The 14,931-nt window shown below is 45.4% G+C and overlaps 1 protein-coding gene and 1 long non-coding RNA gene across 9 annotated transcripts in view; both read left to right on the top strand.

Annotated features, from left to right (window-relative positions):
• Nucleotides 1-6,260, top strand: part of LOC106041473 (uncharacterized) — a 44,159-nt gene extending 37,899 nt beyond the window's left edge. For 3 of the 5 annotated variants that reach the window (XR_010825709.1, XR_010825708.1, XR_010825706.1), the window contains exon 7: nucleotides 5,934-6,260. This is a non-coding gene — a long non-coding RNA (uncharacterized lncRNA). The remainder of the gene's footprint in view (nucleotides 1-5,933) is intronic. The other 2 variants (XR_010825710.1, XR_010825707.1) reach the window with 1 other exon arrangement.
• A 1,550-nt stretch (nucleotides 6,261-7,810) lies between these two features.
• Nucleotides 7,811-14,931, top strand: part of SPNS2 (SPNS lysolipid transporter 2, sphingosine-1-phosphate) — a 136,143-nt gene continuing 129,022 nt past the window's right edge. For 2 of the 4 annotated variants that reach the window (XR_007164853.2, XM_066979816.1), the window contains exon 1: nucleotides 7,813-8,243. Coding sequence is in view for 2 of the 4 variants with exons in the window: in XM_066979816.1 (XP_066835917.1) it covers nucleotides 7,931-8,243 (313 nt within the window). In the remaining 2 variants the exon portion in view is untranslated. Of the gene's footprint in view, nucleotides 8,244-14,931 lie in introns of all 4 variants that reach the window. The other 2 variants (XR_010825793.1, XM_048067907.2) reach the window with 2 other exon arrangements.

The following is a 14,931-nucleotide window of genomic DNA, read 5'->3' as shown; positions in this document are numbered from 1 at the left end:
TGAATTTTGTTTGTACTTCAAATCTATGTAGCTTCACATCCTAGCTGGAAAGGATTTATTTTTATTTTTTTAAATTTTTTTTACGGTTACACAGATAGAACTGTAGCAACAGAATTCATTTTCCCGTATATATGCTCAAAAATCAGTGCGAGTAAGCCCTTGGCCTAAAAATCTAAACCCATTGAGCTTCTTGAATTTTTCATTTTAAAACATCGTTCCCAGCCCCTTCATCTTTCTTGCAGCTGTTTCCTGAGTACTCACTCTTCTATTTATCAGTGGAGTGGTAGTCAACGAAACTGTACTTGTTGTGTCAGCAGTGGATGTGGCACCACAATTAAAAGGTGATGTCACTCGCTTCCTACTCCAGGTTTCTGTGATGTTCATAGCCCATTTTTTCTACAGCACTCAGTTGGGAGCTCACATTCAATTGAGCTTTCGCTGTCTGCCCAGTCACATTTCCAGACTAAAATCTTTTGTCCTGTAAGACCTACGTTCTGTGTTCCTAGCTGTTAAAATGTATTATTCCAGTTTACCAACCAATCCTGATCGTTCCAGCAGTAAGCTCTGCCACTCTTACTTTACTAGATACTGTAGCCCTGGTTGTTGATTGCTTTTCTTCTTGTCACTAACAATATATTAAACCAAACGGAGCTAAACTTCCTGAGGGACTCCTTCAGAAATACGTTTAGTAATATATCTCCCCTTACAATTATATCTTGTGACTTGTTATATAGCCAAGTCTAATTCATTTAACGTCTCATGTTAAGTCTGAATTGTTGTGGATCCCTAATCAGCATGTTATATAATACCAAATTAAGTGTTGTGCAAAAGTCCATTATAGTGATGTTGTTACCTTTCGGCAGGCAAGCAAATTTCTGATCCCATTAGAATAAAAATTAATTTCATTTGGTAATTATTACCTTTTTACTTTTTAATAAATGTTTGTGCGTTGATACTAATTACATGATCCCCATATTTCTCGATTAATCGAGTCCCGTGTCAGTCTTTACGTTATTTTACTCACAACTACTGCCAGGTTGGCAGACCTGTATTTATACTTATAAAATATCAGCACAGCATGAACTCGCTTCCAGGCTTCTGGAAGCTCTCCATGTTAACAGTTATCAGCATGTCTTGTGTCAGCAGAGCAGAGAGCCCTCATCCAGCTCTTTTAACAATCTCTGAAGTTCTGACTTAAAAGCATCTTAAGCCTTAGTACCTTCAGACTGCAGCACAGTCTGTTGTTGACAGCTCTACTCCTTTATCTAATGATGGAGGTAGTACACTGTCAATACTACTCTTATGTTAGAATAGACTTGAAAATGAAAATATTGTTTACAGAATATTTTGTCCTTTTGCTTCGTTATCAATTTGTTTTATCTATGGTTTTGAATTTATCAGAAAATGTCCTTTTTGTGGTTATAGTATGCATTTTATAGCCTCTTTCTCAGTGAGTGGCTTCCTTGGTTGTTGTTATTTCTCTCCTAATTGGACTCATGATTGTTTCATCTTCGCGAAATAGGCCCTATTAAAACACCAGACACTATACACAGAAGTGGAAATTACTCATGAGCTATATTCTGTTTGCATACAAGAAAGACAATCCAGGTAGGAGCACTTCTACACAAATCATAATAAACAATTACGTGATCAGCTCTCTTTCTTGTTGAAGATGATGCTTAATTTAAAATTTCTCTGATTAGGAAACAAGATTGCTTGAACTAAGAAATAGTAGTTGATAATAATTTATAGAGTTGCAGTTAGTTTTGTAACCCACAACACGCGTCCCTTTACTCTGCATCTATCTCACTGAAGTGTTCTCTCCTTTGCTTTCCATGCAATAAAATATAAGCTTAAATTCAAATCTGCCCACCCCCTACTCCATGCTACTTTACCTGGACAGTGGATTGAGAACCTCCTTCTTTCTCTTTCAAGACCCGAATGATCCCAGAATAATTTGGACGTTCTTCTTTAGAACATTTTTACATTCCATGATCTTGCTTGCATTCAAACTGTGACCCCTTCAAAGAATCTTGCTAGTACATGTAGCCACCATTACCTTGAGTACCTAGCTCAGCTTTCTAATTTTGGAGTAGTGGTTTAGCTTTGAATGACTTTTATCATGCTTGTGGTATAGAATTTGCTGTAACGGTCAAAGAGCTCTCTGCATGTTCTTGATCTTCTTACAAGTTGGGCAGAGCAATTCACTAGGGAAGCAACCCGTGTGTGTTCAGTTTTCTTTGATCAAGTGGGCCAATCACCGCTGTGGACTCTGGAGACTTAAGTTGAACTGCTGAAGAATAAAAGCTGGTGCCCTCCATCCTATAGATTGAGTTGTCAAATCCTGTCCCCTATACTTGTAAGCAATCATTCAGTCCAAGGATGTAACTGCTGTTCAGTCCTAGAGAGTCCGTCCCCAGTATCACATTATAAACCAAAGGGCTTCACTGTAAATGCTGAAAAGGCATGAAAATTACTAAATGTGAAATAAAATAAATCCCTCTTCTGAATATGCAGATTGACCCTACAGGTGCTGAGGCTATAGCTGTTTTTAAATGCAAATGCTTGAGCCCACATGGAGTACTATAAATTCAAGTGACCCAGATAAAGTATTAATATAAATCAGATGAGGTTATGGGACTGGGATTGTGATTTTGGGGACAATGTTTGGGACAATGGATGCTTGGCCCTAATTACAGCTGCAAGCAATGAGCTGGAATTTTCCAAGTTCCTCGAGGAAATTTGGTCTTGAAATGAGTTAAGTTGACTGTGAAAACCATGCAGTTAGAGCTGTAGAGTTTCAGCCTGCTCCACTTTGTGTGACCTCATTTCTTATCTGTCCTTATGTGGGCAAAGGCAAACGGTGCAACCATTTCTGTTGATGTTGTTTTTGTAAGGATCCCCTTCTCGTGGCTTAAGCTCTTTTGTAAGATGCCAGGAAGCTGTTTATAAACTGGTAACTGCTGGGTCTGTCCCTATTGTTTTGGGATTCCTCTGCTCCCACATGGACCTGGCAGTGCCTTCCTAAAATGCTGGGGTGGTGCAAGAATGCTATTTCTGTAACTCTCCATTCCACTCTGGATTCTTAAATGCTAGTTAATCAGACCTCAAGTATTTAGCTGTTCTGAGAAGTGGGACACTAACAGCAAATAAGCATGTTATCATCTGCAGAATCTGACTCCTCTGGTGGGGGGAGGCAGTAGTTCAGGCTCAACATCTCCCATTCAAACATGGGACAAAACTTGCCAAAAATGTGGTGTGCTAGTAATTGTAGTCCCGCTGGGACCTGAGGCGAGACCACAAGCTCTGTTTATTTGGAGCACTGAGCCTCCTCTGAGTATAATGAAGGTCAGTATTTTTGGAGATGGATTACTACATTCAACAGTCCTGAACATCAAAGGCCATTCACTAGAAACTGCAAAGGATAACGGTGAGTTTGCCTGCTGTAACAACTCCTCTGGATGCTGTGATTCTGGACAGACTGCTAGGCCTGTAGATTTTTGGTATGGTGTTTGTGTATGTTGTGTTTTTTCTTGTTGGGTGTGGGAAGGAATTATTTTTTTTTCCGTTGTGGTTGGCATGAGATATACTATGCTAGACAGACTAGAACTCTAAAAAATATTGTAACCAAAAAATTCCCAAACAAATATTCAGGCACTTATGTAGGATTGCAGTAGAGGGAGAGAGTGGCTGCTAGTATTCTGCAAAAGCTAAATGTTTTCATGGCAATACAGCTTCTTCTGCATCCATTTTATCATTTCAAGTGCTACAGCATGAGGGTTAGAAAGCAACTGAGCCTTGGGATGGCAGCTCCTGTTCATGGATTTTTCCTTTGATTCACTATCTCTGCCTCCATCACATATCTGTTGGATCAAGGGAACCGATTAAAAGACCAATACATTTTGACATTGAGATGAAGTCTAATTTGCCTTCTGAGAGCTTTGTAAAACTTCTGTTTATCTTGGAGCATTGTTCATATCTTCTCTGCATAATTAAACGCTTCTGAAGGGGACGTGGTCTGGCTGTGTTGCTCTGTGCATGTGGCACCCTGTGCAAAGAGGTTTCGGTGCACTGGTGCCCAAAGCTCTCCTCAGTGAGACATCATATAAGGGAGTGGAGGGAGAAGGATCTTGACCAGCGGGTTCCTCACATCGCTGAGCACTGAACACACAAATTAGGAGTCTGGTCTCCTCAGATAGCTTAGAGAGAGAGTCCGTTTGAAAGAGTGACTGTTGGAAAATGTGGAGGTATATGCTAATGTGTAGCCCCCTTGGCTGATTTGGAAGACCTGCTTGATTCTCAGCGGTTCTACCCATTACAACATATGGTACAAGACACTTCTGAGGTGGGTGACCTTATAAATGCTGCTGTGTAAGAAAGATCAATTCCTAGTAACAGGTTAATTCAGCTAAGAAATTACTGAAGAAAAAAGAAGCCAGGAGACAGTGGGCAATTGCAGGTTATTCTTGTTCTTGCAGTGTTGCAATCTGTTCAAAACCCCAAAATGGGTAGGACTGGAGAGAGATCTGTCATTGTCTTCTATCTGTTCACTTCCTGGTAGCGTTTCCAGAGTGAGGGAGCTTCCCAGTTTCTAGAGAGAACATAGTATCACCAGTTTCTGGGAAGGTGCTCTCCATCTCTATGACCATGGCTATGAGAACACTACTGTTTAGCAAACACCATTTCAAGATCAGGTTGTTGTAACGTGTTTTCCCTGGGGCTACGCTCAGATCACTCTAGAGACTGAAGTGGGTGCAGAAAACAAGTACTTGGTAGGCAGTGTAAGAATTTCTGTCTTCAGGGTTGGGACTTTAACCCATCTAACTTGACCTCCTATCATTAAATTACAGCCAGTTTTCTTTGTGGTGTGCAATAGCTCATGTTTGAGTTCAATAACGCACTTTCTAGAAAGGCAATCAACCTGGATCCAAGAACACAAAGGGATGGAGAATACACCCCTTCTTTAGCATTTTGTTCCAGGGGATAATCACTCTAACAAATGTGAAACAGATGATTCATTAGGATTTTTCTAACTCCAGCTCTGAGCCATTGTTCTGGTTCTTGCTATGCCTTTCTCCACTTGATTAGAGCTCTTAGTACTGGCATTTTTCTCCCCATGACAGAACTTACACTCTGTAATCAAATCCCCTCTCAACAACCTGTAACAGCAAAAAAAACAGCAGTGTATTTAAGCTGGAATCTACTCTGCCCCTCTGAAGAGGTAGTAAACAATGATTTTAGCAGTTCAGTCGTATGAATCATCATGCCAGTAATGCCAATTCCATCACATTTTTTCCAGTTCCCTCTGTTTTTCCTTTGCATCCATGTCACACGATTTATGTATTGGCATCTTCTCTGTTCGTGAATTGTCATGTAGAGTTGAAGGTGTTAAGGTTGGCTGTAAGATCTTGCATGGCTGTGGAAGTAACCACCTGATCAATGCCTCCTTCTTTGTGCTGTATCTGTAGATGTTTCTGAGCTGAAGCTCCTCTCTGTGTCAGAAATAAAAGGATGCTCTTACATGAAGCGCCTTCAGCTCAGTTCTGCATTGCTCCATATTCAATGGTCATCAGAAGCCTGCCTGGACTTTTGAGTGTATGTTAGCCTTCAACAGCAAGTTGGCATTTGGGCTGGTCACTCTCCTCTTGGGCATTTGTTGGATCCAGGGGATTTGGAGAAGCCACTCCACAATCTTTTTTAAGCTATTTTAATGTGCAGCAAGCCACCTTAACTTCATTATCAGCTGTGTTTGTGTACTTGATATTGGTTAGAAATGGGAAAAAAAAATTAAACTTCTGCTTATCACGAAAACTGTCCTTTCCTAATTGCTTTCAGAGGAAGCGTTTTCATGCATAAAACTAAGCTCTTTAATTTTGCCTTACCTGTTAACCTTGTTAACATCTTCTAAACAGTGTCCTCTCTTTGCAAAACAGGACTAGTCTTTGGGGACTGTACGCAATGCCCATGGGGAGCACAAGCGGCGTGGAACAGTCTTTGGAGCAGACCATGCTGAGCAGACCTGTGAGGGATCCTGGATACTTTGTCTGGCCTCTGAGGAACTTCCTGAACACTCAGAACCACATATACCTCATATACCACTTGAATAATGAAATTAGTGGGAATGTAAAGAAGCAGTCTTGTCAGTATAAACTTTGCCATGCAGTCAGTCAAATCTGAACTGCAAATGCTGTTATGGGGTAAATAAATTTCTCTAGATTCAGACAAGTTAACTTGAACATCATCTATATTACCGCAAGCTACTCTGTTTCTGTTACCGAAACCAGCTCTGTAACATCTATGCAGACCTACTCTCAATGTAAAAACGTCACTTACCGTTACTGGGAGTATCGAGTGTCATCAGAAACAGTGCTCACTCTTCTCCTTCATGGCGCATTGCCCAAACAGAACCGAATGGCATGCTGCCTCACCAGAAAGTGCCCTTTTCACCTGCAGCACCGCCAGGTTTCCTTCTGCAGTTGCTCCCTGGATTAGGACACGGTCTGGCCCTGGTGTCATTGGTGCCTGGTCACAGCCGAGACTGGTTGCAGCGCCGAGAAGGGTGTGACAAAGCTGTGCTGGGTGCACACACCATGCTGTGCTGCTCCTCTGAGTAACCCTGGTTTGTTCAGAGGTAGGTGACAGGTTTTGTTTAAGTACTTATCCCAGAGACGAAGGCCTCACTCATGATACAGTTCTGTAGGTAGGAAACCTGAAATCGTAACCTACTGCTCCTGGGCAGGTGCACGTGAGCTCCTAGGTGTCATTTTACTCCTCGCTTTGGAGCTAGCTTTTGTAGTTTTACTACAGGTACGACAGGCTGGAGCCACTCAGGTTATGAATGCTTTTATCTCTTTGAAGAATTCTCCTTTTGAAATGAAATTTCTCTCGGCCCTTAGCTCCAAGGTGGAACTTTGTAGGGAGTGGGGCAAAACTGCTCTCAGCACGGGGAATTTTGGAGCCATTTTACTTCCTTTGAAGCCGTGTGTTGCTCCTGAAGCCACTGCCGTGCAGTAGGAAAATCACGGGGGGGCAGGCAGAAAGCAGCGAGGTCGGCAGCACATTGCAGAACATGGCAGCTCACCCTCACCTCGCCTCACATCGTCCCTTCCCTGGCAGCGCTCCCGTGTGTAGACGACTCTGGGAGCTGAAACTATGCGAGGAGCTTTTTGTGTGGGCTTGTGGTTAAAACCTGATGTGGAGGTGGAAAAAAAAAGGTGGACTGAGAGGTGGACGTGGGCTTGGGGTTAAAACTTGAGGTAAATGTGGGGTTAAAACTGAGGTGGAGGTGGGCTTGGGGTTAAAACTTGAGGTGAATGTGGGGTTAAAACTTGAGGTGGAGGTGGGCTTGGGGTTAAAACCTGAGGTGGAGGTGGGGTTAAAACTTGAGGTAGAGGTGGGCTTGGGGTTAAAACGTAATCCAAAGGTGGGCTGAGGTGGGACTTGTGCAGTTTCCCCTCAGCCACCAACTGGCCCTGGTAATCATCTCGAGCCCCGTCTGTCACCCAGGCTCCACACACAACGAGTGTTCCCTCAGCAGCTGCATAGCACCATAGCTTAATAACACTGCATCTGGGACACTCATTATTTGAACCCACCAATGAACCGTGCCCAGTCCCTTCCCTCCCACCCTGCCGAGACCCCCAGGTTCCCCCATATCTCCGGGGGTCCCTGAGGAGAACCCCCCATGCCCTCCCGCCCAAACCCCAACCCCTGACAGGACTGGGGGGGGGCAGTGGGCAGAGCCACAACCCGAGCCCGCCCCCTCTCTGCCTGGCCCCGCCCCGGCTGTCAGGCGGCGGCCGCCGGTCCCGCGGGCAGGGGCTGGGGCTGGGGCGGCCGCGGGATGCGGCGCTGAGGCGGCGGCGGCGGAGGTTCGGCGGCGGCGGCGGCTCCGCGCTGGAGGCTCCGCGGCGCTGCCTCCCGCAGCCCCATGATGTGCCTGGAAAGCGACGGCTCCTCCGGCAGCAGCCCGGCTTGCGGCGGGCGGCTCCGAGCCGGTGACGAGGAAGAGGAGGAGGAGGAGGAGGAGGAGGAGGAGGAGGAAGAAGAAGAGGGCGAGCGAGGCTGCTGCGGCCGGGGAGCGGAGGGCGAGGTGCAGACGCTGTCGGGCAGCATGAACCCGCCGCCCGAGCGCCCCGCAGCCCGTCGCAAGGCACCGAGCCTCGGCCGGGCACGCGTGGCGGCCGCCGGCATCCTCAGCGTGGGCAACGTGCTCAACTACCTGGACCGGTACACGGTGGCAGGTGAGGGCAGCGCGGCCTCCCCGCTGCTTTCCCCGCCGTGGGGGGCTCCTGGCTGGGGTCCCCGGGTGGCATTTGGGGGTTTGGGGTCGGGGGGAAGCGGGGCTCGGTCCCCGGTTGGGTTGCAGGGGTCCGGGCTCCGTTTCGCCCTGGTGTGGGTTAGGGTGAGGCGGGCTGCTGCAGCGCCCATTGTGAGGCCCCCGTGGTATTGTTCTCTGGTTTGCTTTAATTTTATGGGAAATAAAAGGAGGAGTCCTTTGTTTGTCCGGGCTTGGCACGGGGGAAGCGAGCGGTGCTTCCTCGGGCAGCGCCGACAGGGATGCTCGAGGTGCTGTGGGGTGCCAGCAGCATCCCCAGTCCAGGTGGCAGCTGCCACTGGGGAAACGCAGCCCCCAAGAAAACGGGGTGCAAGCCGTGCCGAAGCAAACCCCCTTCTCCAGAAGGGTCTCTGCCCCATGGACCTGGCAAGCAGGTGCCACCAGCACTGGGATGGGTGCTGGGGCGTCGCGCTGCACCTTGCGGGGCGCCTCTCGCCTTCGAGCCGGCAGCGAAGGGCGAGCCAGGCGCTGCATGCCCCAGCGGCTAGCGCTGCTGCGAGCCTGGGTTTGGAAACAAACGCGTGTCAGGATGCACTGCACAGTCCCTGGAGGGGACTCCTCGTTTGTTCCTGTCAGGCGATAGCAGCGGGGAAGAAAACGATCGCTGAAGTTTTTCTAATTAGAAATGAAGTAGGCTTGGCGGCACTCAACTGTCTCGTGTAATTAACTATAATGCATATTCTGCGTTTGGCAATACTGATAATTTCTGTCTTCGGAGCTTATAAATGCGTCTGCGCATGTATAAATTTTGCTCTATGCATATACATATTTTAATCGCTAGGACTCGATGTGGTGTTAAGCAAATCAGCGTATTTGTTTATGCTGCATTAAAATATGTTTGTAGGGCAGTAATAGGGTGCAAGGGATACAAATCCAGTCGTTGCTGTCAGCGTAAGTTGGCCAGGATGGTTTGGTTCTGTTTGTGGTAGCAAAATGGAAAGGGTTAGAGTGAAAATTTAGCTGACTGTTGTTGTGGCTTTTTATTATGATATTTAGACAGGGCTTGCTCCTTCTGGAAATGCAAAGGCCCGGTCTTGGGAGGTACCAAGCAGTCACTTGGTCCTCAGCATATTACGGGAGACAGCCTGAAGATCCGACATTGCTCTGTTATTAGGCGAGGAAATTGTAGTTTGCTCCCTCTCCCTCAAATAGGAATCTCTAGCACGGAGAGTGACCACGAAGCACCATTTTCCTTCCAGGTGTAGAAAGGTTCTTTTTCAGGAAGCTATCCCCCATCACGCATACACAGGCTGTTTATATATATGTATTTAAATCATTATCTTATTCACCTGTTTGTTATGTTACTTTGAGCAACAGTTCTGTCATCTCATTTTTTGTCTTCAAGTACAGAATATGTGGGATGCTCTGGCAGGGGAGGGGAGAAGCATCTTCATTTGTGGGAAGGCTGAAAAGTGCCTGACCAAAGAGAGGATAAAAATGCCTGTCTGCTGGGATGTAGCATCACCAGCACTACAGTATTTCTACGGTAAGCTCTGGTTTGGCAGTACTCAGTAACCACCCCGTGGAACTTATCTGCTAGCTTTCAGCTTGATAGCAAAGGATACGAGATCTCCAACATCAGACTTTCCCTTTAGGGACGGCTGGGGGCAGAACCAAGTTTTGCACGACCTATTTGTCTTGTGCTGGTTGGTATTTGTTTTTCAAACTGATGTTTTATAAAGTGCTAATCTGAAACAAGGAACAATTTAAATCTGGTCTAATAGAAGAGCTGTGGTAATAAAATTATATATTTTTGTGCTCAAAGCTGACTTCATAATGAAGTCTTCTTTAAAAGCAATCTTTGCTTTTATTTGTTGAGTCTCAGTGCATACCACATACTTATGTGACGTGCACTTGCATATGAATCAAGCTAGCACTTTGAATATTCAGTTCATGTCACAAGACAGGTAATAATTAGTGAATACAACCCTTCAGACCTTCAAAGTACGTTGCAAATATGAATTGTTGCAGCAACATAATAAGGTGCTTTAACACTAGCCACATTACGGCACGGGAAGTAGCATGAGAAGTTACGACTCACCTAAGGCCAGTGACCTGCTGTGAGAACTGTGTTAATTCCTGGTTCCAGCTCCATCCAAAAAAAGTGTTCGGGAGCGGCGGTACCAATGGAAACTGGTTCCTGGGGACTTGTGTCTCCAGGGTGATCCCTGATGTGGGTTCTCTGAGGTCAAATAAGAGTTGACCTTTGTCATTAACCTTTCTCTTGGTGTCCTGTAAGAGTCCTCTACCCATTTTTTTTTCTCTTTTTTTAAAGGAAAACTTTAGGACTTCATCCTGAAACGCCCCAAAGTGGTCAGTAGGCAGCTGACTGACAGACATGAGCAGAGAACCTGGTTGTTCGGCCATGATGCTAAAAGCATACCTTCTGTCTTATTTTAAAACTTAATTTGCAGCTGTTTTGGTCTTCCTGGTCACAGATGCATGTTTTTAAAGCAGGTATATATTTAGTCAAAGTCATCATATTTAGAAAAGATGATGATCTGTGGAATTCTTTGTTGCAGATGTAATTCTCAGAGCATCTTCTGCTATTTTCTAACTAAACCACACAGAATTTAGATAATGCGCATCCAGTCAGTGCAGGGAGATCTTATGTAACAGAAAGAAATTGGAGGCTGCCCCCTCCCATGGCACGTCTTGCTCCTCATTGCTAAAAGGTGGACAGCAAATGCGGTGTTCCTTGGTGTTTACACTCTTATTTCTGAATGCAAAGATCGTATATAGTGAGGTGTTGTGGGGTAATCTTTTTCAGGTGCAGCAAAGAAAGAAGTAGGTACCTGTTTCCCTAGTTCTGGTTTCAAGGATGTCCTATTACAGGTGAAAGACGTTTGGGACGGGATGTGCCTTTTGGTATCTGGGACATTCCGTGACAAAACTGGAGTGCAGTTGGAGATGTGGGACATGCACAGCTTCACACCTGACACTGAGTTGAGGCCCTTTTGGGAATACACAGTAAAACTGGGCCTCTGCTGAGGGCCGTCCTATTTCTTATGGTTTAAGAATAAGCTTCTTCCAATACTTTCAAAATAAAAAGCCTGAATAGTAATATTGAATCTTTCAGTAACGTCCCAATGTTGGTGCAGAGCTGAGAATTCCCACTGCACATGGGGAATATTAGAATATAATGATATTTGGGAGAAGCTCTCCCAGACAAAATGTGGGAGTGCCTCTACTGTGGCTCTTATAAAGAAAAGATTGAAAACAGTGCTGAACATTACTGACTTGAAGGGAAATGATCCTCTGCAATTTTCTTAATAGGTCTTTGATCATACCGAAAACAGTTGCCTGTGGAAAGAGCGTTCTTTCAAAGAGCCATGGTATTTTGTTGCTATTAGGAAAAACAAAAAATAAGGAAAAGGGAAGATTAGCAGTTATGAAATCCTTGTAGATTACCTGTGACACTATAGCATTTCAGCCATCTAGTGATGCTGGGACATATCCTCTTCCTTAATGAAGTTTTGGGAAAAGTCATCTTACCTTCAGAAGCTTGGAATGCGGTTTCGCAATTATGCCATGAATGACCTTTTACTGTGCCTGCTGTTGACGATGAAAATAGTCTTGCTTCATTTAGGGTGTCACCTCCACCTTCTAATTCAGACGCTACTTCCTGGCATTTCTGTAGTGCCTTTAATTTAAAGGTAATGATTTAATTAAGCTGCAGAACTCCCCAGCGAAGTGAGTGAGTCTTACTATCCCACTACAGAAGGGGAAGAGTTGTAGAGTGTCGGCGATTTGCCCATGGTAATGTAGTTAGTGGCACAGTCTTGGCTGGGACGAGTCCACCCTTGAGATTCTCTATCCCTGTGACGCAGTAAGCCATAGGCTTTGGTCTGGTGTTTTTGTCTTGTAAATGTCTCTAACTTGCTAATAACCATATTTGTGTTAATTAGCCTCCCATTACAACACATAGTTGCAAATACCATTCTTTGAAGATACACACACATGCAAATGATTACTGAAAGTTGAAAGTCAAGTTTAAAACTATGTAGTACAAGCTATAACTGAAGGGTTAGGAAGGGTTCAAAACTAACTCCAAATGCCAAGACATTCAGGAGTTTATGAGGCAAAACTGCTTTCTGTAATTTGTGAGTTCACGTTTGCAATTGTAATCTATTACCTTAATGTGTGAAATCTTAGACTGCATGAATATCATTCATGTTTCATACTGAATGGTCTTCATGCAATCTAAGGTCTCATACACGTGGTAGGATAAAGGGATCCCCCTGTCCCAACTGTAACAAGAGTATGCTCAGTGCGTATAGTTTCAGGGAGGAAACCATTAAGTGGCAGTGCAAGCTCTTCATTTTTCATCTAGTGAAGCTAATCTGAGTCTTGCTGTTACCTAGGATTCAGCTGTAGAAGGAGTGCAATGCTGGCAAACGCTAGGAAAGGATGCTTGAGCCAGTGGTGTCAGTAGCTCACAGACACGAGAATTTGCAAAAGAACAACAGTATTTTTTTTGCTTGGGCACCTGTTACTGGCTCAGAATTCAAGAAGTGCTGCAGTGTGAACAAAAGCTGGGAGCACTGAAACTCACACACTTCAGAAACGAGCAATAGAAATCACTCTGCAGCGCGACGGCGAAGACTGCGTAGTAGCATCTGGTTCTCTAATGTTGTCTTTTCCCTGTGCGATGGGCTTTACTGCACCGTCAGCTACTTCCTGTTTGCTGGTTCTTATGCGAGTTGGCAGGATTTGTTCCTGAGTATTTTACATTTCAAGTGAAGTCTTATTATGTTTAATCATAGTATTTTTCTTCCTTGTGATGTAGATTTGCCAGATAGTTACTATCTTTGTTATTATGTGCAGATTTTCCTGTTTGCCTCTGAGATCCTCTTTTATGCCTGTTGATTTATTTTATCCCTAAAGCATCCAAGCATTCACAGTCAGTGAATATGGGCTTTATTACATGGAGTTAAGGTCCTCATAAATATTCAGTGCATTCTTAAGAATGTGATGATCTTATTAGTCCCTTGATCTCTGAGACTGTCAATATTAGAAGCTGTGTGGAGAAGCTTCTCTGGTCAAAGGTGTAGGAATTCTGTAATCATTCCTTCAGGACTTTTCAAATACCATGCCAAGCTATAATATGGTTAAATTCCATCAGTCAACTTGTTTTCAGTTGTCCCTATTTATTACATATTTATTCTTTATTGCTTCTCGTTGACTGTACACCAGAAGCAACTAAACTGCACGCTAGGTAGCATGGTAGAGTACTAGGTTCAGTAGACATGGTTAAAAATCAGTGACTTTGCCATAATATGTAAGTCCACAGCTCTTGCTTTATATCTTTAGAGATGGTGTCCCCATAGTGCAGGGGAACTCATGACTGAAATATGGTGGGATAAAGTGTTGCCTGAATCAAAGTTTGTAAGGATGTAAAGAGGATCTTTATTATAAAGGTTTTGCTAATATGGGTTTGTGACACCTATTCAGGAAATTCAGTGGGAAACCACAGTTTTATTTTACAGATAGAAATTAAGAACTTTGGAGATCAGAACTTTTGCTGAGTTGCTTTTTGGCATCATCATTGCTTTATGTGTACTAATTATAGACGAGGACCCTGTAGTGCAGCTCCTGCTGAACAAGACAGTACACCCACAGTACTTATAATCCACATGCATCAGTGTTTTGGGCTTAGGTGGCAAGGTTTTGGTAGCAGGGGACCTGCAGGGCTGGCATCTGGGAGCAGAGCCCAGCAGCTGCCCCATGTCAGATCAGAGCCAGATCCAAAAGGGACCTGCTGCTGGCCAGAGCCAGCCTGTAAGAGATGTTGGTTGTGCCTCTGGGAGAGCAAAAAGGGGGAAAAAAAACTGCTGCATGACAGCAGCTGGGAGAGAGGAGTGAGAGCACGTAGAGAACCAGCCCTGCAGCCCCCAAGGTGAGTGTAGCAGAGGCAGGAGGTGCTCCAGGCTCACAGCAGCAGTTCCCCTGCGGCCTGGGGAGAGGCCCCTGGTGGAGCAGGCTGTCCCCCTGCAGCCCACGGGTCCCACATGGAGCAGATCTCCACGCTACAGCCCGTGGAGGAGCCCCCGGTGGAGCAGGTGGATGTGGCCTGGAGGAGGCCGCGGCCTGTGGAGAGCCCCCGCAGGAGCAGGCCCCGGGCCGGAGCTGCAGCCCGTGGAGAGGAGCCCACGCAGGAGCAGGGGGTCTGGGGGAAGCTGCCGCCCATGGAGGACCCGTGCTGGAGCAGTTTGCTCCTGAAGTATGGATTCAGACCCATTTGGGAGCAGTTTTTGAAGAGCTGCTGCCTGTGGGAAGCCCCTGGACCCCACGTGGAGCAGGGGCAGAGTGACCGTGAAGGAGCGGCAGCGACGAAGCGTCAGGAACTGAACGCAGCCCCCATTCCCCAGCGCTGCTCGGGGGAAAGGAATGGTGAGGGTGGATGGTGGAGAGGTGCTCTTAGTTCTCACTGCTCTACTCTGTTATCTGTAGGCAATAAATTACATTAATCTCCCTTATGCTGAGTCTGGTCTGCCCGTGATGGTAATTGGTGAGTGATCTCCCTGTCTTTATCTCAACCTCTGAGCTTTCTTTTCATCATAGCATCTCCCCTTGTTCTGGAGAGGAGGGGC

This window comes from Anser cygnoides, chromosome 18, assembly GCF_040182565.1.
Source record: "Anser cygnoides isolate HZ-2024a breed goose chromosome 18, Taihu_goose_T2T_genome, whole genome shotgun sequence".
In the NCBI taxonomy this organism is placed as follows: Eukaryota; Metazoa; Chordata; class Aves; order Anseriformes; family Anatidae; genus Anser; species Anser cygnoides.
The sequence above is the reverse complement of the archived record's forward strand: the minus strand, read 5'-3'. Positions and strand labels throughout refer to the sequence as shown.